The sequence below is a fragment of the Maylandia zebra genome, linkage group LG6 (genome assembly GCF_041146795.1).
Source record: "Maylandia zebra isolate NMK-2024a linkage group LG6, Mzebra_GT3a, whole genome shotgun sequence".
Classification (NCBI taxonomy): domain Eukaryota; kingdom Metazoa; phylum Chordata; class Actinopteri; order Cichliformes; family Cichlidae; genus Maylandia; species Maylandia zebra.
Genome location: NC_135172.1, coordinates 30,208,398 through 30,236,169, shown reverse-complemented (window position 1 = coordinate 30,236,169; position 27,772 = coordinate 30,208,398). Strand labels below are relative to the sequence as shown.

The 27,772-nt window shown below is 40.5% G+C and overlaps 1 protein-coding gene across 2 annotated transcripts in view; it reads right to left on the bottom strand.

Moving 5' to 3' along the window:
* Nucleotides 1-27,772, bottom strand: part of LOC101479752 (alpha-1,6-mannosylglycoprotein 6-beta-N-acetylglucosaminyltransferase B) — a 142,314-nt gene that overhangs the window by 6,511 nt on the left and 108,031 nt on the right. For both annotated transcript variants that reach the window (XM_076885061.1, XM_076885062.1), the window contains 6 exons: nucleotides 17,037-17,168; nucleotides 9,139-9,272; nucleotides 7,981-8,111; nucleotides 3,310-3,468; nucleotides 3,007-3,153; nucleotides 2,604-2,720 (listed from right to left, as the gene is read on the bottom strand). In XM_076885061.1, the coding sequence (XP_076741176.1) occupies nucleotides 2,604-2,720; nucleotides 3,007-3,153; nucleotides 3,310-3,468; nucleotides 7,981-8,111; nucleotides 9,139-9,272; nucleotides 17,037-17,168 (820 nt within the window). The remainder of the gene's footprint in view (nucleotides 1-2,603; nucleotides 2,721-3,006; nucleotides 3,154-3,309; nucleotides 3,469-7,980; nucleotides 8,112-9,138; nucleotides 9,273-17,036; nucleotides 17,169-27,772) is intronic.

Below are 27,772 nucleotides of genomic sequence, written 5' to 3'. Positions count from 1 at the left end.
CCATTAAGACTACCATGAACTAGATGCCTAAGAACCTACGCAGACCTGTCACAATCAACCTACTTCTGTTTCTGAGTTTGGCATTGAATAATGATCAGGCATCATATCATCATTTTATCATAACAAGTATGGCCAAAATTTTGTTATATGGTCAGAGTGACCTTGACTTTTGCTCACCCTATTAAGACTACTTCATGTGAATGTTAAAAAACCACATTTAAAACGGCAATTCCCATAAGACATGGAACAGGGAATAAGAAAAGAAAGAAAGAAAGAGATGGAAAAGGGTTTTATTTGAACATGAGGACTTGTCGGCCAGAGATTGCTTTGTCTTGCATGACTGAACATGAGCCTCTGCCTCACACACGGTTTGTGTATGCCTGCGTGTGCCTTGAATTTAATGGCTGTAATGTGCAGGTGAGGCTGTGTGTACTGATACGTCGCATCTTTGCAATTTCAGTCTATGAGTTGTGTTTATGTGTTTGTTTGGGTGCTGGGGGTGGTGCGTGTATATGTTGTATGGGTATGTGTGAGTTTGCTCGGGGCATTGTGCCTCCAGTGAAGGGTGAAGTGGTCCATCAGCGCTTTCTCCGTGGTCTGTCAGTGCAGATGGAGAAGGCACACTAAGCCAGTGTTGCTGAACTGTAGCTTGTCTGACTACGCAGACGAAAAGATGAGAACAGCCTCTCTCACACTCACACACTGACAAACACACACACAGAGCTAACACTACATATATCAGCTTTTGCCTAATCTCCCTACATACCATCTCTAATCTGCAAAGGGCAGACTGCTACAGCATGTTTAAAGGATCATGCAGACAGCTGTCTCCATGTTTCCTGCTTCCCTATAGACCAATGCCTTGTGTTACTGTGACTCGTATTCCATATGTAAAATATGTTGCATGTCTTGTGGGATGATGTGTGTTCACACCTATGTTAAATGCCAAGAGCGTTATACCTCAGCCATAAATGTATCCAGATCCATCAGATTTCCATCAGATTTGACAATACATTTAAATATACCTTAGCGTATGCAGAACAAAATGACCATTTATAAATTCAAGAGGTCAGTTTTTGGGATGCCAAAATGGTTAGGATGGTCAATTCTCTAGAAATTCGAATCTGTCACGACCTGCGGGGTCGGCAAGGCACTGATCAGCAATCTCTCTCCCCCTCCCCTGTTTTGCCGGGGCGGAACTCATGGCGGGTTCACGCCCTCGGCCCACGCCCTCCCGGATCATGCACACCTGGGCCTCATCAGACCAGCTGGTATATCAGAAGGAGGAGATCAGCTGTTCAACGCTGGATTGTTGTGAAGACTCCTGTCAGTACACGTCGAGCCCTAGTTTCCCACACTTCCGCCTCAGAAAGTAACACTTGTCTCTCTGTTCTAGATTCCCCGGACCCGTCCCCGTGTTTCCCCGTGTGGAGCGTGTATGAGGTGGCTGGTCACTAGCGGAGAGAGGTTGGCGTGAGCGTGTGTGTGATCCCCTTGTTTTCCCTGGAGCCCTGGAACCCGTCCTCGCACATCTTGTATATAGCACTGTCCTCGCACTGCCTGTAAATACACTTGGTGAAGATATTTGTGAATAAACTGTCTCTGTTACAACACACTCCGGAGTCCTGCGAGTGGATCCTCAGAGCAACCCGTGACAGAATCTGCGTGAAAACTAGTGAATCACAGCTTCACCTCTCCGAGTGTAAAATGCATCTGCAGTTTTGAACTTCAATAAACATTATTTAGTTTCAGATATAAAAGGTCTACCCCTGTATTTTAGAGTAGAAAATATGCCTGCTTGGCATATTGGATTTCTGTTTTATAAAGATTTTGTGACTGTGCAGATGCTTGGTCAGTGTACTCTCCATCTTTCAATTTTTCTGCTCATATAATTCATTTTTTTCAACATTGCACCCAATTTCAATGCTTTCTAAAAAGATTCTGTGTACCTGGCTGACTCTTTAATTAACCCTGCTCCCTCTCTCGGAAGCTAGCGTCCTTAATCTATATCACATTCACTGAATTGAAAAGTTCAGCACTCTGCAGTATAACTCTGCTACCTACAGACGGCAAACTCCCTCTGGAGGACTTGACCACAGCAAAATTATTGTGCTGTTTCATCAAAGTTTAAAAAACTGTTATTAGGCTCACAGCAACAAGAGCAGGTCCAGTACTTGTATTTTATCACAGCTTCAAGGGAAAACAGAATAGAACAAACCGTGCTATCTGTAACTCTAAGAGTTATCATTGAACGCTATACAAAAATGAAACGTTATATTACAAGAGCCAAACAAGGCACAAACCAACTGCAATTTTCCTGGCCACAAAGGCACAAAAGCAATAGGTGGATAAGTACATGTAGCTATTCTTGGCATGTCTATGAAAACATGTTTGTTAAAACAGAAAGAAACACCAGAGATGTCCCTCTTTCAGCATGAAGAGAGCTGATACGAGTGAAAGAGCACCCAGTCACGGTTAACCTCATTTATACACAGCAATGCATAATTTAACTCAGTGTAACTAATTAGTAGACATAACAGGATAAATGGTTATGTCTTTTGTCTTTATGAATTCTTTTTTAAAGCACTGTTATATGTGAGCACCTTGGTCCTCATGATTTCCTTGATAGCAGAGTCAAACTCCACAGAGTTGTTGTAGTCCACTGTCATGACGTGAGGTCGGCCAATGTACTGCTCCGCGTACGGGTGCTGGGAGAATACCTATAGAAAACAAATGCAGTGTACACAGTGACAGCTCTATAAATAAATATTTTGCAAATAAATAACATCTCTCCACAAAGACAACACTTAGCTGCAGAAAAATCAGTTTGTCTTTATCAAATGAATACTGTCAATTATTATTTTGTACAAAGACACATAAAACTAGTTATACTGTGTCCATTAGTGTGGCAAAAATGCAGTCTGGATCGAATGTTTGAGCCACTGCTTTAATGAATCTGTTGGCAGCATGACTGATTGTGGGAAGATATACAAATTATGAACCTACCTCTCTAGATGTGGGCTTGCCTCGGAAAAACTCGTGATTTAGTGAGCTGTGGGGTGGGTTGAACTTGGGCTGGAGGAAAATGCAACCATTGGCTATAGCTTCAAGAGGGGCCGGGCCCTCGTATGGGAAACCAAAACCAATGAAGAGCTAGGAGAAAAAAAAAAAAGATAAATCAGGGATGTAATTTAGTGATTGTGTAATTTAAAAGCAGAAGAATTTAGTTTAGAAGTTAGAAAAGCAGAAGAAAAGTTTGTAAACACTCTGTCCATTAAACAGTGGTGACAATAACCACAAAGTTCATGCCTTGGCCTTCCGCAATAATTGCTGCAGCTCGTGCTGGGGCAGCAGGCCGTGGTTCTTCACAAAGGCTGGGACCTCTGGAGGTCTCTGGGTCTCATAGTAGACTGTGCCGTGGACTTCCATGTATTTATGGAGAATCTGGAGGAAACTCTCTTTACCCTGCTGGAAGAAGATGGTTTGGTGAGACCGATGAACTGCAATGACACATAGATGGGTCGTATAGAAGAAAGAGTGTGTAATAGGAAGAACACCATAAATAATTTTTTTTAAAAATGGTGACCTATCTTTTTTCTTATAATAATAAATATATAGTTAGAGTGTGGGACAGTCATATTAATTTTAGCTGAAGTTTGATATAATGAGGTCAAAATCCGTACTAGTAATCTTTCAAAGACAAAAGCTCAGGCTTCAGACTTCTTTAAATGCTCCATTTCAGGCAGTTTTTTCTCTAATCTTGGCTCTGTATGATGTCGGTCAGTGCATCTGTTCCAAATAACTAAGGCGCACAGCTCTGGCTGTAAACACAGAAGCCCCAGAAGAAAGCTGGATTGAAGGAGGGACTGCAAAGGGAGCTAAAAAGGCTTTCAGGTACCAGTTTAGCTCACTGGTTGAGCAGGTGACCATATGCCACATAAGTGAAATGCAGCAGCCCGGGTTTCAGTCAAACCTACAGGCCTTTGGTTAGAGCCTTTCCCAGCTCTCAACATTTCTGTCAAATCTACAGTGCTTAACTATCCAATGAAAGCAAAAATGTCCCCCCCATCCCAAAAAGGCTTGTTTCACACAGTGGATAAAGTGGCTGCACCAAGGCCAAGAATCCAAGAGTACAAATATGAAGGTAGAAATGAGCATCATAGGTCCTCTTTAAAGAACTTGCTCCACTACAGTGTGCTGAATATTTTCACGTCTTCTAACTTATCTGTGTGAATTTGCGTGAGCTACGGGAAGCTTATTCATATGTCATTTTATAAAGCATATGGAAATAGATTATGCTCACATTATTGGTTCTTCTAATCACTATCCATGCTTTTCAGTCACCTGACCGACTCACTACCCTGGTGGGCAAAACATTATGGACAATAGTAGACAGTCTGCAGTACTGCAGGACAGTGTTGGAAAGTGTTGCTTTTTTTTCCACCTGTCTTGAGCCAAGACTACTTGGATCATCCATCAATGGAGGAAAAAGAAGATAGGAGGTAAAATTTGTGATCCATATTTTGTTCAGGCAGCTCGGTGACATCTACGTATATCTTGTACCGAATCCCTTACCTTACACTGATGCCAGGATGAACGCTTTAAGAGTACAAACAGCTACATGTATTTTCGATCTGGATGGGTGAATAATGCCACTGTGTGAAAGCTGAAGAACAAGAAATAGTTCATTGTTAAAGCAAAAGTAAGTGCTATATAGTGCGTTTTGGTGACTTTTACAGTGTAGGGCTAGAAAACTTCTGTCTGTCACACTAATATTGTATCATAAGTGTAAAGCTGTGCGAATATTTTTCCAATGTCAGGTAAATCATTTCTACAGTTTAAATGAGCCATCCGATAGCACAACAACTATGCAGCATTTTGGCTAAATTAAACTGAAAAACGTTCAAAGGATGGATGAAGGACAAAGACCACAGTACTGTTTTTGTTGCCAGGTGGGCGTGTCCCAGTAGCTCTTATGGGCTCTTTGATTTCCTACTTTTTCTACAGGGGTTAAAAGGTGCAGTCTAGTCCTTTTTTACTCAGTGAAACAAACACAGGGCCGTTAGTTTCATTTGGTTGAATTCTTACTTTCAGCTATGAAAAATGCACCAATATACACACCGAATATTAACATGTAGAGGAAAATTGCCTTCTTTTTAACCAGGAATAATTTTTGAGTTCTGCACTCCACTCATCCTATTACCTGCTGTGAAGTTTTCTTCACCTTTAATTAATATCGACCTTGATGTGAGAAAGATGGTTGAATTTTGATGTGCAAAACAAAATAAAACAAAGAAAAAAAAGAAAAAAAAAGAAAAGAAATGAACAATTCTTAATAAAAATAAAATAAAATGTCAGTAAACTCTGTGGAGAAACATCTGGCAGGCAGGTATTTATTTTGCTGCGCTGAGGCTTGGTTTTAAGCAGGATAAAGCATTGATTGTCCTTATTCACTTACTTACACTTACTTGTACATACTTCTCTCCTTTTTTAATCTAATAATAAATACATTACATGCTGAGGGTGAGACAGCCAGAAGGGCAGTCAAGGTTCAGCAGGACGACTGGGAGAAAAAACAGCTAGCATCAGTTAACAACCAAAATTTAATCATGTGAACGGTGCATAACCCCGACTAGAGTATTGACCGCCTGGCGTTAAGCAGCTTACGTTATCCCTCTGCTGTGGCCCCCCTCCCGCGCACACAGAGCCATAATTGGAGGCTGTAGTAATCGATAGCTTCCTCTGTGAGGATTTTCCCAGCCAATTAGGAGATTAGCTCAAGCGCTAAGTGCAGCAGACAACGACAATGAATTAGCAAGAGAAACACAGCTGTGAAAGAGTGCAGATTCCATAACCTGCACTCTCGCTTTGTGACTATGTATGTACAAGCTAACCGTCTCAGCAGGGAATGTATTAGGAATGCTAATAAATATCGGTTGTGCTGGTTTTTTTGTCCCTTAGCTAATTTGGGTTTATAAAGATTTAAAAAAAAGAAGTTTGTGTGTATATATAATGTTGATTGCTGTGTGCACAGCATGACAGAAAGACATATGTTTTTTGTTTATAGTACTTTCATACACATTTTTTTTTCATATACAGCACCATGTATTTAAACAGTTAGCTGTATGCTGATGGAATTGTAAAGTCAGTATTTTATTATTCATCTCTTTTGGTTCCTTAACTTAAGTATTTCCATAGTATCTTCAATCTCTTCATGTAAAACTAAACCAAATTTTTAGAACTATTTAATGTTATCTTACATAACCTTAACTGTAGTTTCCAAACTCCATGACAACTATACAGGGGGTGAATTTTCAAACTCATTAGCTTTAATTGTATTGAGGTTTAAAGTTGCAGCAAGACTGTTTTGCCTTGTTCAGCATTCTGTTGTTCTCCACGGGGTGGGGAGCTGCGCCGTACAAGTACAATATGTTTTAAACCAATTTTTCGAGAGCCAAAATTAGCATCCCCTTCCTCTCCAGTACCACAGTGAATAATGGATGCACCAAGCTAACCAGCAGAGAAATGATATGCAGCAGCATGACCGGTCAGGAGTTGCACCTGTCTCTCATGTTGTATGCATCTTAACAAAGTTTGTCTATTCCTAGACATGGAAACGATGCAACATTACTCTCCTTTTTTTTTTTTTACTCTCCTGCATAAGTGTAGGATGTGAGATGAATATAAATTGGTAAAAGTAACACATTCTTACCTGAAGCTAATGAACACCCATCCGGTGACAAGGTCCCCCACAAGGGAAAAAAAGAGTGACACAAAGACAAAGAGAGTAAAGTAAATTGAGGCAGAATTGTAGCCAAACAAGGCTGCAATAATTGGTAGAAACAGCTATGTGTTACATTTACTTCCTTCCTCATCAAACTGTTGCAGACTGTCTGCCTTTAAGCCCATCTCTCTCACAGCCAACAACCATAAACTAATCTGGGGACTTGTGTGGGCAGACAGTAGAAAGAAATGGCAGCAAACAATGTTTTAAAAATCCTTTTAAAAATGCAGACAACTTTTTCTCAGCTACATTGAGCATTTGAACAAGCAGACAGTTTTGGAGAGGAAAATTGCCTGTAAATTGAAGCTATACAGTTGTGTATAAAGAGCCCTATGAAGCAAACTAATGATGCAAGCAGCTTGGTGCCTTTCTTCTGTTAACATTTCAGTCGATGGTTTAGAGTACTTGGTTTAAAGATTGTGTCTGCATACATGCAGGCTGAAAGACAACTGGGCTGTAGTGACAATCTTTCTGCATATACAATGCAACTATTGTGCACTGCAGTATCTCTGGCAGCCTCACATTTTGTTTCTGCAATGTGAGTATGACCCCAAAATACACAACTACAACCATGAAGAACAAGCTTGAGTGGCTAACAGAAGTCTCCAACAGATGTTATGCATCCTTTGAGCAATGATGTAAAAAACAAACTAACTAAAGCACGCAGTCTGAGACAGCAAAGAGACATACAATCAATGGAGGAAGCCTTACTCCACAAAAACAGTTCTCCAAGATGCTGAGAACAACGCATCTGCTATAAAAGTACCATGAAAAATTTGTAGAAACAACACCTACTGTATAAGAGAAGTAGTGCTGTAAAGCTAAAGGTTACTTACACCTGATTTCATTTGGTTTTTTTCTCTTTAGTGCACAATGTATGGAGTTAATCTATAAAAAATGAATGCTCCTCATTTTACTCTTAGTGTATACAATATGAGATGTTTATGAGCTTATTAAGTGTATTGTACAGGTGTAAACATGTATGTATGTACCTACGAGAATATGCTTGGATACATTATATCTACTGATAATTCTAACAGTATTACATGTTATTTTATTATTATAAAAACTAGGCCTCCAAATAATTACTCGTCTTCTTCCATGGAGTCATTAGCGGTTACCACTACACACAGAATTCACTAAAACAGAGTTACACTGACTGACTGCCATCTGTGTGGGTAAATTGTTGTCTGTACCTTCCACATGCTGGCTTCTTTCCCATACACTACAGCCATGTTGTTGACTTTGTTCTGTTGGATGCTCCTCTTCTCCGTCTCATTCAGCTCCTCCGAAACAAAGCCCATGAATGAGTTGTCTGGTGTGTGAGCTGAATGTATTTGTGTGTGTGAGTATGTGTGAGCAGCACAGAAAGGTAGGATATTAGTAGATGGAGAGAAAACAAAAGACAAAGAGAAAAAGAGAGATAGGAAGAAAGTTAGTGAGTAAGTAAGTGAACGAGACAGGAAAAAGTACTTTTGAAGGGTTTAGTCAGCATGTGTATGGACTCTCTAAGCATTATTAATAGCGATTGTCATAAAGCCAGCTGCTGTTAATGGTAATTGTCTGAGCTGTTTAGTATGGGAATATATGTAATATTTTTTAAGTACTCGCTGTGAGTTCAGGTATTTCTGATGATCACAACCACCCATGTTCAATCCACGGTTCCAAAGCTACGAGCTCTTATAAAATAATTTTTTTTAGCACAGCACATTTTTATGCACTGAAGAACTCTAATAATTGGCCAGTAATGCTGCTCTCTCACAAGCGTTGCTAGAGGTTGAATCTGTCATTATAGCTTTGGACAGTGTGAAACGTGGTCGTCCACAGTGGCCCACATATTGATGATATAATGACAATGATCTTACAGCCGAGTGCCAGCTGTAGCTAAACAGGTACGACACTGCAGAGAGTTGAACTGTGGAAGCAGAACAGAGCTGATTCTCAGTGTTTCAGTCAGAAAGTGACGAGACAGGCGGCAAGGAGAGCTTTGAAAAAGCAGATCAGACATATTGTGTAGCATATAAGAGAACCGGAAAAACTGGAGATAACGCTCCGAAACAACTTGAAGGGATGCTAGAAGCTGCTGTTGCTGAAAATAGCCGTGTTAAACACACTGCTCCAAATTAAAATGAACGAGCAGTCAGACCTGTCAGAAAAGTGAAAACACTGAAATGGAGTCATTTTATTATATTTAGAATGAATGTCAACTAATGACAGGCCTTTGAATGTGTGTCTGTGCATGTATGCATGCAAGCTGGAGGTACAAAAACACCAATTCTCAAGCTGATGGTGTATTCTACATATGATATAAAAGTTAACAATAATAATAATAATAATAATAATATAGTACATACGGAACATAGTCATGTACTGCCTTGCATTGAGGTTCCAGTAGCCCCAGTTGGTCCGGTAGCCATGCAGAGTTGCATACTCCTCGTGATTATAAGCAGGCTCCGTGCCAAAGGTGTCAATCACTCGAATATGACACCTGCAAAGAAAATGACAGACTCAGTTCATGTGTAATCCTGTACTACATTATTAAAAAAAAAACCCACAAAAAATAATTAAAATGTCAGTATATTTTACTTCAAATGGTCCATGAGTTGTTGGCGGCTGTTAAAATGTGCCTCTTTGTCATTTCAAGTCAGTAAATTTCTGAATTTGCTTTAACCATTATTTAATTTGTAACATAACGTTTTCTAATGTGAAGCAGGATAGCAGGAGGATTTCTTGTCTGATCTTGGTGACGTCTAATAAGAGTGCGCTCTGGATCATTTGTAGTATCCAAACTGAAGTTTGTTGGTGAATACGTCACAAGTCATTCTGGTTTTCCATCTTTGACAAAAGTCTTACTGGCACTAGCTGACAGCCATAGATGAGCAATCAAAAGTTTACACACGAAATCACCTGGATTGCCTAGCTAAAGCTACTTTCGGCTGCACGCTTGCCACAAGGGGTCAGCAGAGCATGTTTGATTTAGTAGTTTTTACACCAGATGCCCTTTGTGATGCAACCCAAAAGGGGATTTGCATCTCCAGCTGGAATCAAACCAGCAAGTCACTTCACTTCACTTTCACTTGCCAAGTAAATGTGGTAACAGTTACACCACTGGAGGCACTAATTGCAGCGTCTAACTAAAAAAATATAAAATGTATTAACCCAATTCTAAAGGGTTCTATAAACCATACTTCATGTTCAATACATGTACAATTATATATTTAAATGCATTTGTGCAGCAGGTCATTCAGGTGGAATGCCACATTAGAGTACAAAGCCATCAGGTTTCTCAAAAGTGAAAGGAGAAAAACAAGAAGCTGCCACTGGAGAAGCAGATAAATAACCAAAATAACATAAGCAACCAGCAGTGTGGCAAGTTTGACATAAAAATGACAAAAAAACAATTTTTAGAGGTCGGAGGTGCGATGAGCTGCTGATAGAGTTTCCAGGTGGATGCTTCATGGCAAAGCAGTGAAGCATAACTGAGGTTCATAACAGAATCATTCACCACAGACAGACGCAGAGCTCACTGTGCCCTTGTTTGTGACTGTGTTAAATCTGGCCAGTATGTGGACTCAGGGGGGATTAGAGAGAGCTAAAGGAGCAGAGTCCACTTCCTCAGCTCTGAGTCTTTCCTGGCAGATAACCGCGTGTCTGAGTGTGTAAAAGAGACAGATATGGGGTAATAAAAACATTCTGCATCTGGAGAGCAATTAGAAGGCAAATATTACATCAGTTAAAAAAAAAAAAAAAGCTAACCTATTTCCAGACACGTGACTCTTCTTGTAGCCGTACACATGTAATGATTTTCAGATGCCAGCATTTGTGCATTACGATTTTATTTCAGCTTTGGTTCAGCTTTGTGATCTTATTTGCTTTTCAGAAACTGCAACAAGTTTGTGTTTGCAGTAAAACCCAGCCTGCCAGCTCCTTTCATTTGGCCATTGCCTTTCGCATCTTAGCAGCCCCTTGACAGGCAGATGCTCTCCGACGCAGCAGTGAAGCAAACCGTTCACGTTTTATGTTAGAGGTTAGGTTTTTTTTTTCTACTTAAGCTGTTTACAGTGCAGAAATTGGTTTCTCTGGCTCTCCCATGATGGGTATGTGTTGAACATTGGTGTAAATAGTGTGTTAAAAAACCACTTATTTGCTGTCTGGAAAGCCTTCACCATAGCCTGATAGCTTTTGAACACCAACTGGATAAAATCTCACGTTTTCTACATTCGTTTAGATTATTGCCTCATTTTGCAAGAACTTCAGCTATTGTTAACAATTTTTTTTGTGCAATGCACTTACATAAATGTGTTAAACAAATAAGTTAGAAATGCAGGCTTTAAAGCTTAGAATCTGACTTCCTGCAACTGTGTTTTGGTAGAATACCTAGATGTCTCTTTCGCTCTTTTCTTTCCTTTTTTTGCATTTACACAATTTTTGAAGCTTCAGTATTGACAGCATGAAAAATATTCCCCTCTGGGCATTTTATTCTTTTTACAGACAAGGTGACACCCCAATCGTGTTTGACAATTCTCAGATATTTCTGCCAGCTCCTGCAGCATCCAAGAGGCCAACCAATAAAGTGACAAAGTAACCTGGAGAGTAACGTATCAGCGAGAAAACAAATAAATAAACAAGAAACGACAAGCAGCGGCACGTTGTTCATTCAAAGTTCTGAGGATGAAATTTTGCAGAAACTGTTGTGCTTCTATTTGTAAGTATATCCGAAAGCTGATAATGAATTATTAATAACGAATGTTACTTTCACTCGTCTCTACCCCGTCTTCTTGCATCCCTCACTCCAACCTGTGGCATCACATATCGACCACTCTGAAATGGTGAAAATGTTTCTGCCACCAGATAAGAGGTCCCAAAGGGAGGGGAAAAAGTGGAAGAAGAGGGGATAAGCGTAGGAGTAGCTGAGCTGAATATCTATTGGGAGATCAGAGCACCGGGCTAATCTGGGTTAAACGGTTGCTCAGCGAGACTCGCCAGTCATCTGGGGTGAGGCGAATATGGCAGCATGGTTCACTGTCACCTGCAGTCTTGTGATGTAAATGTGATGTGGGATTATAAGAAACTGGGCATCAGTGGACAACACCACCAACATTTAATAATGAATAGTGCAAGCATTAATTCAAGAGCAACACGTTCTACTGAGTGACTCATTTTTATGTTTGAAATATGGATATACTCAAACCCATAATAATCTGAATTAAATCACCAGACTAATGCGAAACAATAGTAATTAGGAAAACAACATATTCTCCGAGTTGCTCCGAAAATACACTCAACAAAAATATAAACGCAACACCTTTGTTACTGCTCCCATTCCCCATGGGATGGACGTAGAGACCTAAAATTCATTCCAGATACACAATATAACCATCCCTCCCAAACAGTGGTCACAAATCAGTCCAAATGTGTGGTAGTGGGCACATCTGCTATATTGAGATAATCCATCCCACCTCACAGGTGTGCCACATCAGGATGCTGATCTGACATCATGAGTAGTGCACAGGTGTACCTCAGACTGCCCACAACAAAAGGCCACCCTGGAATGTGCAGTTTTGTCTCACAGCAAAATGCCACAGATGCCACAAGCAATGAGGGAGCGTGCAATTGGCATGCTGACAGCAGGAATGTCAACCAGATCTGTCGCCCGTGCATTGAATGTTCATTTCTCAACCATAAGCCGTCTCCACAGGCGTTTCAGAGAATATGGCAGCACATCCAACCGGCCTCACAACCGCAGACCTCGTGTAACCACACCAGCCCAGGACCTCCACATCCAGCAGGTTCACCTCCAAGATCGTCTGAGACCAGCCACCCAGACAGCTGCTGGAACAATTGGTTTGCACAACCAAACAATTTCTGCACAAACTGTCAGAAACCGTCTCAGGGACGCTCAACTGCATGCCCGTCGTCCTCATCGGGGTCTTGACCTGACTCCAGCTCGTCGCCGTAACAGACTTGTGTGGGCAAATGCTCACATCTGATGGCGTCTGGCACGTTGGAGAGGTGTGCGCTTCACGGATGAATCATGGTTCACATTGTTCAGGGCAGATGGCAGCTGAGAATGTCCCAGTTCTTGCATGGCCAGCATACTCACCGGACATGTCACCCATTGAGCATGTTCGGGATTTGCTTGACCGGCGTATACGACAGCGTGTACCAGTTCCCACGAATATCCAACAACCTCGCACAGCCATTGAAGTGGAGTGGACCAACATTCCACAGGCCACAATTAACAATCTGATAGACTCCATGCGACGATGTGTTGCACTGCATGAGGCAAATGGTGGTCACACCAGATACTGACCGGTTCTGGGTCCCCAGACCCCCAATAGTGCAAAAAACTGCACATTCCAGGGTGGCCTTTTGTTGTGGGCAGTCTGAGGTACACCTGTGCACTACTCATGATGTCAGATCAGCATCCTGATGTGGCACACCTGTGAGGTGGGATGGATTATCTCAATATGGCAGATGTGCCCACTACCACACATTTGGACTGATTTGTGACCACTGTTTGGGAGGGATGGTTATATTGTGTATCTGGAATGAATTTTAGGTCTCTACGTCCATCCCATGGGGAATGGGAGCAGTAACAAAGGTGTTGCGTTTATATTTTTGTTGAGTGTATGTTGCTGTGTCGCAGATGTAATGAGCTACCTCAAGATGCTCTGTCTTTTTTTTTTTAAATTTTTTAAAATAAAACGATGACTACATCTGTGCTTTGTTTGTGTAATCACAGTGCCATTTTCCCTGCTAAAGCTTAGACCTCACATGCTGCTCACCACATGCCTCCTGCTCATGCAAGGTGTAATAGTGAAAAAGCATCAGACTGCAACGGGGGCTCTCCACAGCTCTGTGAATGCAACTAGTTGTTAGAAGTCAGCTGTTACCCAAGATGAACTACTCATTGCAAAGTACCTAAGAAACCGTTTCTGTGTCCTGTGTAACCCTGCGATAATCATTCTCCTTCTTGTGTTCGGTTGCACTTCTTAGGTTAAGATTGGGCTCAGTTACACTCGTCCACAGATTTTTCAAACAGAGAAGGAGAGATTTGTTACCCAGCTGGCGACCAGCACACAGTTGGTCACTCACTGACCAACCTCAGTACACCAACAATCAACAGTGAGAAATACAAACTACAAAATATTGCTTAAATGCATCTCTCTAAAACCAGTGAACTGCAGAGTTATTCACTAATTCCACCCATTTACCGCAATCAACCCAGAAGCCTCTGCCCACTTTTTCCATCCCAGTCGTTTCCTTTGTTTGTTGAGCTGTCGAGATAAAATCTTAATAAAACAGAATGACGTGTCTAAAACACAACTTATTGATTTTAGATATAATTGCTATGTTTTTTTCTTGTTGTGATTACAACAATTCTGAAATTTGATGAAATCTTTGAACAGTCATTTACTTGGTTAATCTACTACACTTTTCAGACAAAAAATCACAACTGTTGACTTCATCTACAGTATTATGTATGTATGCATTCGGCACAAATACTGCCCACCCCTATTATAACTGAAACTACAGCACTGACAGTTGCCCATCACTGCCTTTTAAGGAGATTTGTATAAATGAATAGTGATAGAAATTTTCTTGCACCTCAGCAAAGATAGTAATCCTACTGATTATGTGCTACCTAATTGCTCTTTCTCCCTGTATTAGCATTTACAAAAGGGCTCTCTAAAAAGTGCAGGGATTTTAGCAATACCTCCTCATCGACATGCTAACTGCACTGTATAACACGCACACGCACACATACTGGTGGTTTCCTTCAGTTTTAGCAACAATACTTTGGTATTTGTGTTTTGTTGCAGGCCTCGCCCTTGATATCTGCTCCGATCTTGCTCCGTCAAAGCAGTGAATTCATCATGCAGAGGAAATCAATGATGCTGGTCCTATTATCAGATGAGATGGTTTGGATATTACCTTTATCAACTTTCACCATCTTTAACGGCACATGTGCACTGATATACCCTCGAATGTGCGCGAGTTCGCACACAGGAGTACGCGTGACTCCAAACAGCACGCCAGACTGGACAGCACCGTCTTGTTCGGGCATAATTAATGACTGTGGATGTTGGTGGGAACATATAACAAAAGTAATTAAAGGGAGTTGAAGGGTCCCAAAGCACAGAGCACTTGATTAATGATTCCTTTCAGTGCAAGAGACTCAACTAGACCAGACAAGGTGAGAGAGATAGAACGAGATAGAGAGTGGGAGAGAGCGAGAGCGGGGCGGAGAGATCAGGACGGAGTTAGGAAAGGGGGTGGGAGGTAGGTGTTATTGACCTATCCTGCACCTCTGGGGACTGCTGGGTTAATATTAAGCATGAAGCACTGATCCACTAAGCTCAGCTCTCTGGCTTTACAGCAGTATTAATTAATGGCATATGCTAGATATCATTTACCTGAATGCAAATGTGATTGCATTCTTGGGAGCTGTGTGTTAATATGGATCCACGTGGGACTTAATATCCTCTGTTCACTCCTCTTCATACATTTTAAATCACTAAAGTGTATCCTTTCGTGAAAGTGAAGATAGACGTTCCTGCTTCTGTGCCTGTATTGCTGGAACATTCGGATAATTCTTTCACCGCAGCCTCCTGGGCACACAAAAGACTGTCTCCTACAAACACTAAAAGCCACATCCTGTTAGTGGAGGCAGAAATCAAGACTCCACACAGTAATGACGAAGTGAAGAACTGCTGACCTCAGCAAGCAATTAGGTGCTGACTGTCTGTCGGGTGGAAATGCGGGGTTTTGTGTGTACGAGACAACTCACAAGAAGGGAGACAAATGGTGAGAGAGCGGGAGAGACGAAAAAAGGTTGTGTGCAGGGAAAATGGCTCCCCGGCCCACCACTAATCCATTTCTCTCACCCATAATTGGATTTTAAAAATACATGGAGCGGCCCTTTGTATGTGGTGCCAGGTTGACTGCAGGTAACTTCTACTCCTCCGTTTTGTGGTATCTTTCTCTCTCCGTTCCGTGCTCCATCTGCGCACCATCGCTGTTTTATCTCGTCCTTACTCTCGTCTCCTACTGTTTCACTTTCAGTTGGCCTCCTACTCACACATGCCCTCTCCATCTTTTATCTTTCTTTGCTGCTTCTTTATGCTGGAAGCCAAAACAAGGAAAGCAAAATGTCAATTGCCGTTATCACATGCAGGGGTCAGACAAATGCCAGTTTAGTGGACCAGAAAAAATGATAGTGGGACAGAGGGTAGTGACTGCAAGCTGTTTTTAAGGAGCTGGAGAGGACAAGGCAAAAGTTAGACTTTCAGTCTTGCTTGTTTCTGAGGCAACAACATGAAAGTCCTCTGAAGATAATGTGGCTTCATATTGCTGTGCTCTGCAGGAATGTGTAGCTAAGTTTCTTTTCTTCTTCTTCTTTTGTTTTTTTTTTTCAAATGCACTGTGGTACTTTAAATTCCTGTTTTGGGTATTTCTTTATGTTTTGTTGCCACGGTCTCATAACTGTCATGGCCTAGTTTTCCAAGTTGTTGAATGTTTGTAACAATGCCAAAAGCCATTAGCACAATTCTTTAACAGCTCAAAAATAACCCCTCTTCCTCTCTCTTCTTCTTTTCATGTTTAATCATCTCTTAACCACTCAGCGAGTCTCTGAGTGCATTCAAACAGTAATAATAAGCTGCTGAAACAGGCTTTGACTGGAAATCGGTGCTCGGATGAACAGATTTTTATGTTTCTGTGGGGTAATTAGTACACGTATGCCAATGACAAGCTTTCAATTTTACATGCACCTCTACTACTGTACTACATGTGCTTTTCATTATTGCTGATGTGCAGGGTAATGGAGCATGACAGGTGATGCTGGTGCCGGCTTGTGAGTATGCATGTTGTGCATTCGACTGCACAGCAACATACAAACTCTAATGTGTTTGACATTTTGTGCACTTTGAGCCTGTTCTACCTGGAAGGGGATGCGTGATTACAGGGACAGCAAGCGTGTTTTAAGTGTGTATGTGGGTGTTAGTGTGCATCCCTGTGTATCTGCAACTGTGTGATTTTAACAGGCCAAATGACTTACAGTAAGACATGTATACCTTATTACCAGCAATGATTAATCTATAAACACAGCCATTAAACTCACAGACAGGCACGCACACACTCCACTACACACAGATAAAGCAACACATATATAAAACAACGAAAAGCGAAGATACTCAATCTCAAAGGCACAACGCACACACACACACAACAATGCAGATCGACTAACTTGTGTTTCTTGAGTGAGAGCCCCATGTGTTGCTTCATCTGCTGCAGGCCATGGTAGTCTGTGTAGATGAGGTCAAAGGGCAATGGACCAGTGAGTGGGCAACTGCCTCTGCCTGGGGGCACGCCGAGGAACCTGCAACACAAACACAAAATATACAAGCAGAAAAAATGACAGACAGCCAAGACATGAGATTTACACTAAAAAACTTCCCCAAGAGCGCAGGGGTTGAACTTAAGCTTGGATTCATGCATTCATTATTAACTCACACAAAACCATTTCACTTTGCTTTTGTTATACAATAAAAAGTGTAAGGCGAAGATAGTTTTAAAATGGACAAAAGCTGGGTGACTACAATGATGACTGCAGAACCATGTCTATGCTTGTCCGGGAAAGACATTCTCTTATCAGAGTTCACAATCTAATTCCCCGGAGTAACGCAAAAACAAATCTTCGATGAAAGCTGAATTTAAAGGTGTGTTTATTGATCAGATAGTACATTACAGGTGATGCTGGGTTCAATCAAAATTATGCAAGTGGGCACTGGGATGTTTTTTGTTTTTTTGGCAAAGCATAATTCAAAACAAATAGGATGAAAAGCTGAATCTGTAATGACCTGGCTGAACTGTCCACAGAAGCACCATCAGCAATAACAACAGATGGTCAATGGTGATGATGTGTTGAGATTGTGTTGAGAATGCCAGGTTATGCTATACAATAAGCACTTATGTGTGCATGAACAATGATTGCTGTGGTGAAATCCAAACGTCAGCATGTCTGTCTGTTGATACATACACTCCTACTAGTTCCAAAAAGTCTATTTCAATTACAAGACGACCTTCAAGGCACAAGCACAGGCACACGCAAGAGCACACACAGCACAAACCAAAAGAGAAAAGATGTTTTTTTGCTGTTCACTGTAGTGTGACTTGTTTTCCATCCTTGTTTGACTCTGTTTCAACTCATTGATTGACTTAAAACCTCTCTGCTACTGTGCCAACAGACCTACTATTGGATATTTGACCTGTGAATGGTCTGCTTGCTCTAAGTTAGGTCTTACTTCTGTGACAGATGAGGCCGAAGGCTAATGGAGGCTGTAATACAATTTGTACCCCCAGTGAATTTCATCTTGCTGTGCTAGTTTTACATCGGAGTCTCTCTGGCTACAGTACTTATCCAAAGGGTAATTTTATACTGTTGCAAAGCATGGCTTTCAGGAGCTTTGCTGGCAGCTGCTAACTAAAATCAGAGGAGGGTGAAAACATACAGATAAAGAAGCTTGATGCAGTGACTGAATTAAAAGACAGTAAAGCAGAGAATGCAGCATGTGGCTGTTTCATACAGTATTGGAAAGGGTTGGAAGTGTTTAGTCTTTCATTTTGCAAATGAGAATCACATTATTCATCCATCCATTGATTCATCCACTGCTTACTGGGGTCTGATTCACAGGGGCAGCAGTCTAAGTGGGGCTTGGGGGACTTACAGAAGGATAGAGGTGGGGTAGGGAGATATTTAAAAGTCAAATAATGTCGAAAAGAAGTTCATATAAAAAAAAGAGAAATATTTAAATTCTTGTAACTGAAATTCAGTTTCTTTTAGAAGAATAGACCTCACCACTGAAAAGTGATGGTAATAACACCATAATAACCACAACGTAACAATATATGGCGACTTCCTTACAAAGCCACCGTGTTCTGGGTTCCATCATATGTTCAGCAATTGTATTACTCATGCACATGAGCAATACAACTGGGGTGCCTGGCACTTATCAATCCCAAAATATTTATCAATAAAGAGCAAACCTCTTTCCAAAGGATATCCTAAAACGTCAATGGGCTTTTTATTCACATTTCCAATATGTGAATAAAGAGCCAATAAGCCTGTTAATCGGGCACAGAGATAAAAGCTGAAGTGGCACCATTCTGCAGTATTTTGATCTAGGAAATCATAATTTTCAGGTATTCTGCGCCAGAACACCACCTGAATGTAACCATATTCAGCACAGGTGTGCGGATGTTAACTTGAAAGGAATGAAGGCCGGTGGTGCTGGCGCTGCTTACATTGGCCATATTCTGCAAATTAATTTCACACTGTGTGCATACAGTGTCATGCGATGTTATGATTTGATGATCAAAGAATGTGATTAAAGTTTTCAAAATGGTCTTCAATGAACAATGTTTAACTCTGATCTATTTAACTAGGATTCGTTGTGTTTTTTCCCCCTCCTGTTTAATTGAGTACCAAAATATTCAATAGTCATTTTCTTTTCTTTTTTTTTTCCACCATTGTTTTTGCTGTTGTTGAACTTGTCCACTTCTGGTTATTACCTCCACCAGGGAGATTACATTTTTGGTATCATTTGTGTGTGCATGCACGCTTTATAGGGGGTGTAGGGTGGGGGTCATGTTTACCATCCATTAAGATTTGACTTGCATCCACAAAGATCTTCAGGGTCAATTTAATGATTAATGGTTGAATACAATCAAAAAAGCCTCATAACCCATAAACTATAATTCTTAAGTGTGCTTTGAATTGTCAACATATGCAAAGTACTGTATAAAGATTTCTATGATCTCTTGATCTGAAGGTCAAAGTAATAATAACTGTATACTGAGCTATTTTCAAACTATGCTTCTTACTTCCATTGTTTGCATTGACACCATAAAGGTATATAGGGAATGAAACATGCAGACTCTAAATATCACACTACTCTTTACCACTGACCTCTTCTTTAAGGTCAAACAAGGTCAAACTTTCAAAAACTGTATTTTAAAATTACCACTTACTTTGGTTTAACAGCTTACATCCATTTATTACATTATATATATTATAATATATGTGAGAAAGTGCACAATGAGGGAGGTGAGAAAGGGTGTACATTACCGTAGTAACACAACTGAAATTCATATGAATACAATTCAAGCAAAAGGAAAGAGACAGAAAATAAGGTGACGTGGGGTTGGGTGGGGCAGTGGGGGGTGGATTGTAATCCACCAGCTGAGAAAACAGCAGTATGGTAGAATACAATCAGCTCCTCGGCTCCTCATTTCCCAGCAGCCTGTTTCTTTTATTCTTTCCCTCTAATCCCTCTCCTTTGGCAGCTGTTCAACCATAGCATATTGGCCAAGAGAGAAAATGATTTAGCTGTTCTTGAAATGGTATTTTTTAAATATATCTTTTGTTAGGAAACACTGAAGGACATTTCCACTGGTGATACCACAATGAATACCTGACTGAACGGTTGGTATATTTTTCTGAAACTCAGATGAACCAGATGTCCGTTACATTTGCCCTTTCAGCACCGCTATCAACGCCATAAACTGTATGGTGCAACTCAATATCACTCAAGTACATGTGAATGTACTGCTTTTTTATGGAGCAACAGTGTTTAATACAGAGAACGTGAGGCTTGTGACAAAAATATTCAGGGGTGAAATAGCAATACACGTTGGGCCATTAGTTCAGTAAACTAAAATACCACAGCGCGTTGTTGTATGTGTAGTTGTTCTAAACTAAATGCTGTGCATTGTAGTTTAGTGTTGAATTTTTTCAAATTTAATACTAAACCACAATGCATCATTCAGATTCTTATAACTGTGGTGATTCTTCCTCAGGCTGAGATTGAGGAGATGTATTCATGATGTAAAGTGCTCACACAGGGATCACAACTCCTGCTCCTTTACACGTACACTACTCAGAGGTCAAGCATATGCATTGTCTGGACCTTCACACACATCAGGATGCCCAAAGGGAATTCAGTTATTAAAGACACATTTTTTTTAAAAGAAAGACCAGCAAGTTACTGCAAATGTAATTAAACAACTAGTCCAACTATTCGTACTTAACTTCTCTCTTACACTGGACTATAGTGTTAAAGCTGTAAAATTGCATGCACACACATGGGAGCCTCCACACACACAGCCGCACACAAAGAGGATGGCAGCGATCCCAGACACTATTCCAGTGCCATACAGGGCTTCACTGGAGTCCAATTACCCAGGGTCCTCTTGTCTCCTGGCTGGCATCAAGTCAACAAGCTCTTTGAATGAAGATATATACACACACACATGCGCACACACACATGCACTGAAATGACTGCGAGAGGATATTTAACTAAGAACGTTTCCATAGTAATATCTGTTTGTGACTCTGTACAGTTTTTTTATATTAATAAAATAAAGGCATCCTAATGAAAAATTGTCTGGCATTGTCAAAGCAATTGAAAAAATGGAAATACATCTGCACTGAAGGGATTCTTACGTCAGGGGAGCTCAGAGGGTCTATCGTCTCCTGTGAAGATCTACCTGTGATGAAGCTTTTTTTATACCTCCAAATAAAACGTTTTCATCAAAGCTGAGTGACTCTGGCAAGTTACTGTTGACACTTATTATGCACTGGTCTATACTTTCTTTTTTCTAAAACTGTGATGTCCAAAGTAATGGCAGAACATTATAACTGAAAACAATCTCCTCCTGAATACGCTCATGAATGTTTACTGTAAATTAAATTGTAAGTACACAACCTTATATTTCTGTACACATGTTTTAGCAATTTTTATGCTTGTGTGTGTGTATTACTAGTTATGTTTTCCTGTGTATGGGGTTATATACTGTAGTTACTTCATTCAGTACCAAACGCCTGTATTGATTTCCTAAGGAGCATTTTGGTAGGGTGTTATTAGAGCACAAAAAGCACACAATGAGCAATAACACACAGTGTATTGCTTGTGAAGAGCTGAAATCTTTGCCCATAGGTCTATTACTGCATTCTGTACTGTATGTGTTTGTGTGTCTTTGTAAGGAGATGCAGTCTGCCAATCCTACTCAATGGTTTGTGGTAACTGCAGAAACTGCCACAAAGCTTATTGTCTGTCTTTCTGTTCAGTTCTGTGAACAGCATGTGTAAGTGCGTGTCGGTACTGAACGCTGAGCTATAGTCAGGTTTCGATCCCAGTGTAGTGTTGCAAAAGAAGGCTGTAAGATGATGCGACAAGATGACAATAATTAAAAAGTCAGGCAGTCAAATGTTTAATTCTTCATGGAGCTGCAATGAACACAAGGTAGAAAAAACTGAAATATTTTTCATTCGATAATCTACGTTGATTTGTACAGAGCCCCTCTGATGACATGGTCCAAAAAATAAATAAATTGTGGCCACAAAATACTACTTCGTGGGCACGAAATGGGTATAACGTGTGCACTAAATACTTATTTGTGGCCACAAAATACTACTTCGAGGGCATGAAATAGGTATAAGGTACGCACGAAATGCTAATTTGTGGGCACGAAACACTTGACCGATAACCGTGATCCTTCCCAGGCCCTTGCAGTTGGTTGACAATAAAATCTATCCCGGCGTCCAGGTCGTACTTACGTCTGTAAAGCAACTGGGCTCCCAATATCCTGTTTAAATGTCTCTCCATAATAATGGTTCCTTTCAGTGCCAGGCTTTTCAAAATGCATCTGTAGCTCATTCCCAGCCTAAAATTGTCAGGGATCTGGGTCTGAGGGACCTAGACCTATTATTGTGTATTGTTTACTTCACTGTAAATAAACGCACTGCATTAATCGCACAGAGTTCCGCATGTTGTATAGGTTTAGCCTACTCTTATGCTTATGTCTCTACACAGCTGTCCAATGTATCAATATGATGTGCGCACGTCATCTATTTCGTTGCCACAAATGCGTAATTCGTTGCCACGTTATACCCAATTCGTGCCCACAAATGAGCATTTCGTGCCCACAAATAAGTATTTCGTGGGCACGTTATACTATTTCGAGGGCAGGAAGTAGCATTTTGTCGCCACAATTTATTTATTTTTTGGAGGATGTCATCAGAGGGACTCCGTAGATTTGTCTTATAGTTCAAATTAAAAAAATCTTGGTGTTATATTTTTGCAGACCCATTTGTTTTTTCCTCCCATGATCTTTAATTTCTTGCACAGATTGAAAGCTTCAGTGCAAGTTTAAAGAAGATACACGTTTAATTGCTATATCTGATTCGACTGAACATTGCTGCATTTTCCTTTAATTCATACACCAACTTTTCCACCTCAGCCAAGCATAAAAATATGTTTGCAATATTTTATTTAATTTGTCTTATTAAAACCACACAAAGGTGTTTGATAAAACTCATTTCATGAGGCAAAGATTCATCTCAGTTTGCAAACGGATGTGTGCCTGATTGGATGCATGTACACAGTTTGTAGAAATGCATTTGTCTATGATTTCAGTGACATTTAATTTTTGTGTCTGTGTATCTGTGTGTTTCTGTGTCTGTGTATCTGTATGAATGACACAGAAGTTCAAGGGCATCCCAGTCAGTGCTGACAGCTGATGTCATCTACACTGTCCTGGCTGACAAAGGGTTGGAGAGGGTCAGCAGCGAGATGGGAATGTTAGCAGCTCAAACTGCGAAAAACACTACACACTGTGCATGTGCGTGTGTTTACCATCAAGAAAAAGAAAAAAAGGAAAGAAAAACCGACTGATGGTTGTATTGTTTGGCATTTTGTCCAAATGTACAATGGCTAGTCCACAGTGTACTGCTAAATGCAGGCTATTACCATAAGGCTCAAAGTTATATGTTATACATTTTCTTTAGTTTCTTACGTGAAATCTGCTCTGGCAGCTGTAAGAGACCCTTGTGTCAAAGCCGTTTATCATGATTAAGCTGTGATCTGTGCACACAACTCAAATGAAAACTCATACGGTGAACTGCTCACACATTTATAACTGTGACTGACTATAAACAATTTCAGAGGTGGGCCATGAAAAAATAAAGAGGTGGGAAAAATTTCCTAAGTGTCACAAAAATGTTGCCATGGTGTTGCATAACGAAACATCAAAAAGTTTCATCCTTAAAAGTCTTGGAGTGGAATTTGGTTAAGTTTATCACCGTGACATGATGACAAAATTGTGCAACACCAGCTTGATCCTCTTATGCGTGGACCCTGGAGGCAGCTGCGAGCGGTGTAATGCTCCCATTTTAGGAAGACAAGCCAGCTTCACATGTTACCTCAGTGCTATGAGGGTGTAGGTTTGTATGTATATACCTTAAAACTGTATACTGTGTGTTTACCACAGTATGAAATGTAGATGAAATATTGAAAAAAAAGAAAGAAAATGCCAGATAATGTAAATACTGTGGTAAATCAGCATGTTCTCAATTCTCAGCTCAATCAAATGATAGCTGTGCACCTACACACACACATACACACACGTATAGCATAATCAAACAGTCAAACATCCATGTAATCATCTGTTTCCACATTTGCCTCTGATTACACCCAGGGGGAGCCAATCTGTCTGCATGTGGACAAGTTTTTCACACACACACACACACACACACACACACACACACACACACACACACACACACACACACACACACACGTGCATACCGTGCAGCACAATCTTTACATACAAGCACTCATCTGCACCCAAACACCATGTGTATACAGCCATGCTAGAAGCAGCTGACAGGACCCAGTTATCAGCCAAGGCAGGGTGCACTAGATAAGGGAGCCTTAGGGCGTCATAAACACCAATGCAGAGAGAGAGTGAGCGAGAGAGACAGAATAATGTAGGGATGGAGGGATAAATCAGAGATGAAAGAAGGAAGAGGAAAAATTCAACACTCCTGTCATAGATAATAAAATTCTCAGATAAAGAGCTACAGCGGGAAGAGAGAGAATTAGAGACGCTTGGGAAGTGTGCAAGAGAGAAAGATGGGGCAGCAAGGTGAAAGAAGAAAGTGACATGTTAGTCACAAGGGTCGGGCAGTCAGGGAAGGAAAGACAAGAAAAAACAAGTGGGAGTGAGGAAGAGGCTGGATGAGCCGGACGGTGAAGAAAACTGAAAAGGATTTATCCAGGGGACATCAGGGCCTGAGAGAGTGAGTATAAAAGTTGGAAAGTGAGAGGCATCTTACAAGAATATAAGACAGACATATACACACAAATTATTTAATATTTAAATAACAAATAAGTTTGATAATAATACATTATAATAAAAGTAACTTATCAGTACTTTTATTTACATCATTCATTTTATTCCAATACAGCGATCAGGCACAACATTATGACCACCTGCCTAATATTGTGTTGGTCCCCCTAATATATCCCACCACAAACAGACCCAATACACTTGTCTGTACAAGATGGATAATAATGGTGTGATTAAATGCAAAAGCAAAGAAAAATGCTCAACAGACTGTACACAAAAGATGGATGTAGCCACCATGATGTCACCAGTTGGTTAGTGAACTCCCATTGTGACAACTCAGGTACTGACTGACACTATTTTGGGTTTCTGGAAAAGTGATGTGATGACTTGAATGTAGCAATTTAGACCATAAAATCTCCCAAGGAGTCATAAACAGCTTATAAACAAGGCATAAAAAGGAGACGCTCTACAGATGTTCGTATAACCAAACTTTCTTTTGCAATCAGATAACTATACCAGCTACCTGCAATCGATTGCAGGCAGTTCAACTTTGAAGATATGAAGCTGTCCCCCTTTTCAGGCGGTCTATGCTTGTAGCACTCAGAGCAGGGCACTATGAATGGGATGCTTTTTCTGACAGTTGCACACTAAAAAGAAATGACAGAGAGCGTTTGCATACCTGAGTCACATGATAGGCTTTTTACACTGTGTACAGAGCACAGAGAAGATGAAAACCTCTGTAGGTTTATTCCCAAAACTGCCCACCCCAACCCCCAACCAAAAAACAAAAGCAAATGCTGTTTCTTCTAACTGTAACCCCCAAAACAAGTCTTTACCATCACATAGCTTTTGTTTGGGGGAAAAACAGTATTGTCATTGATACAATAAATCCTAAACTAGTCTTTCTCTCTCTCTCTCACACACGCACACACATAAACACATCTATTGCATACGAACCCGCTGCTAATAAAGTCTGCTCATGCTTTGTCTCCTAAGACGTCAGGCTGCCTGCTTTTTTCCCTTCGTCAGCAAGTTTTGATCTAATCCCGCTAAATCAAGAAGAATAAGAGTCGGCATTGGTTGTGACGGGGGAAGTCGAGGGAGTTGAAAATGCACACGCACCCACCGATATGAGACCAAATAACACACGCGCGCACACACACACGACTGTATGAAAACGCATATGGGTGCTGGGCGTGTAAATAGATATTTTGGCAGGTGTACATATCATTATACTCTCACACATGGTGCAGATCAGATAAATCCACTTTGCAACCTGCCACCGGCACTCTGGAAGGAATAAAACACAAGCAGAGTGCCAGTCAAGTGATGCAGCAGGCAGATGCTACTCGCTCAAGTGTGAAGTGAACACACACATATGGATGAATATGTAGGGGCAAACACTCCCACTTGCAAATCATCCAGAGTCAAGTAGATGTGTGGATTCAAGTGCCATTGCCCGTCCTACCATACCCACACAGCATATAAGTGAACTGATTAGTATTATCTGCATTCAACTGCCTGAATTGAGTTCCAGCTCACGCCTGAAATTAGACTTTGTAACCCACACTGGAGCTACAGACAAAAGGTTTCAGCTTTCAATGATATTTTTCTTATTCAGTACCTGGTGTCGAGCGTGTTAAAGTGTTAATTAACAGGAAGCAGTAGCACTCAGTTATACTGAAAAACATGAAGGAGTACTCTAAAAATGCCTGCAAATTTTTGTTTACTTTCAAGTAAATTTGGTATTTTGCAAGCAGAAATACTCCTCTGTAGTTAAAAAGCTTAAAAATGACAACAGAGAGTCTGCTTCATTGTGATATCCATTTCTCAGTCTTGCAACAATTCTAGGGCTGTTGTTTATTAGTTAGACCAAAAGAAAGAAAAGACACTTTCCTCTGCTGACTTTCCTGTTGCACAGTTACGGTCTGTATAAAAGACTGGCATCATATATGCAACAAATACTGAATGTTTAAAACATTTGATCAAGTCAAAGTTTAAAGAATCTAGTAACATCGTTTATGATCAATTGCCTGCACACTTGATTACATTTCAATCAACGTGGCTCTGTTCTGCATGCTAATAAGCACGTAAACCATGAATGTAACATCCCAGCATTAGCATTATGTTAATGTATGAGACACCGGTTCTAAGGCTCTTTACAGTATTTTTCTCAGATTCTTTTCTTCCAGTATGACATGCTTCAAAAATATAACACAATGCACGCAGACAGTAGTTGAGCATTACCTGTATTGGCCCAGTTCTTAGCAATAGCAACTACTGGCTCAATTACATGCAGGTGAGACCTGCTCATAGGATTTTATGGCATCCCATTAATTAAAAAGAACCTCTATGACATAAAAAAGATGATGATAATAGTATGCGGAACAGGGCAAACATCATTCTCTCAATTCTCTGCACTACACTCTACAAAGTTCATCTATAAACTGCAGCATATGGGTTGTCTGCTAAACCTACTGACCTACACAAGCACCCGAGTCAGCATTAAAAAAAAACAAAACATTCTTGCATCACTTTGAGAATCAGTGAACAATACAATAGAGCTGAATAGATAATTAAGAAAAATTAGCTGTCTCTGCCTGAAACTGTCCACAGTAAGGTAAATGGAAATTTTCTCTCTATTTAATCTAATCTCCTTACATTGTATGGGGTGAAATGCTGGGTGAGAGAAAATGTTTATGAATCAGAGTAAAAGAAAAAGCCATTATTGAAATTTCCCAAAAAAGAAAATGATTTTTCAGGACAAAATGACAGTATAATAGCGGTGAAAAG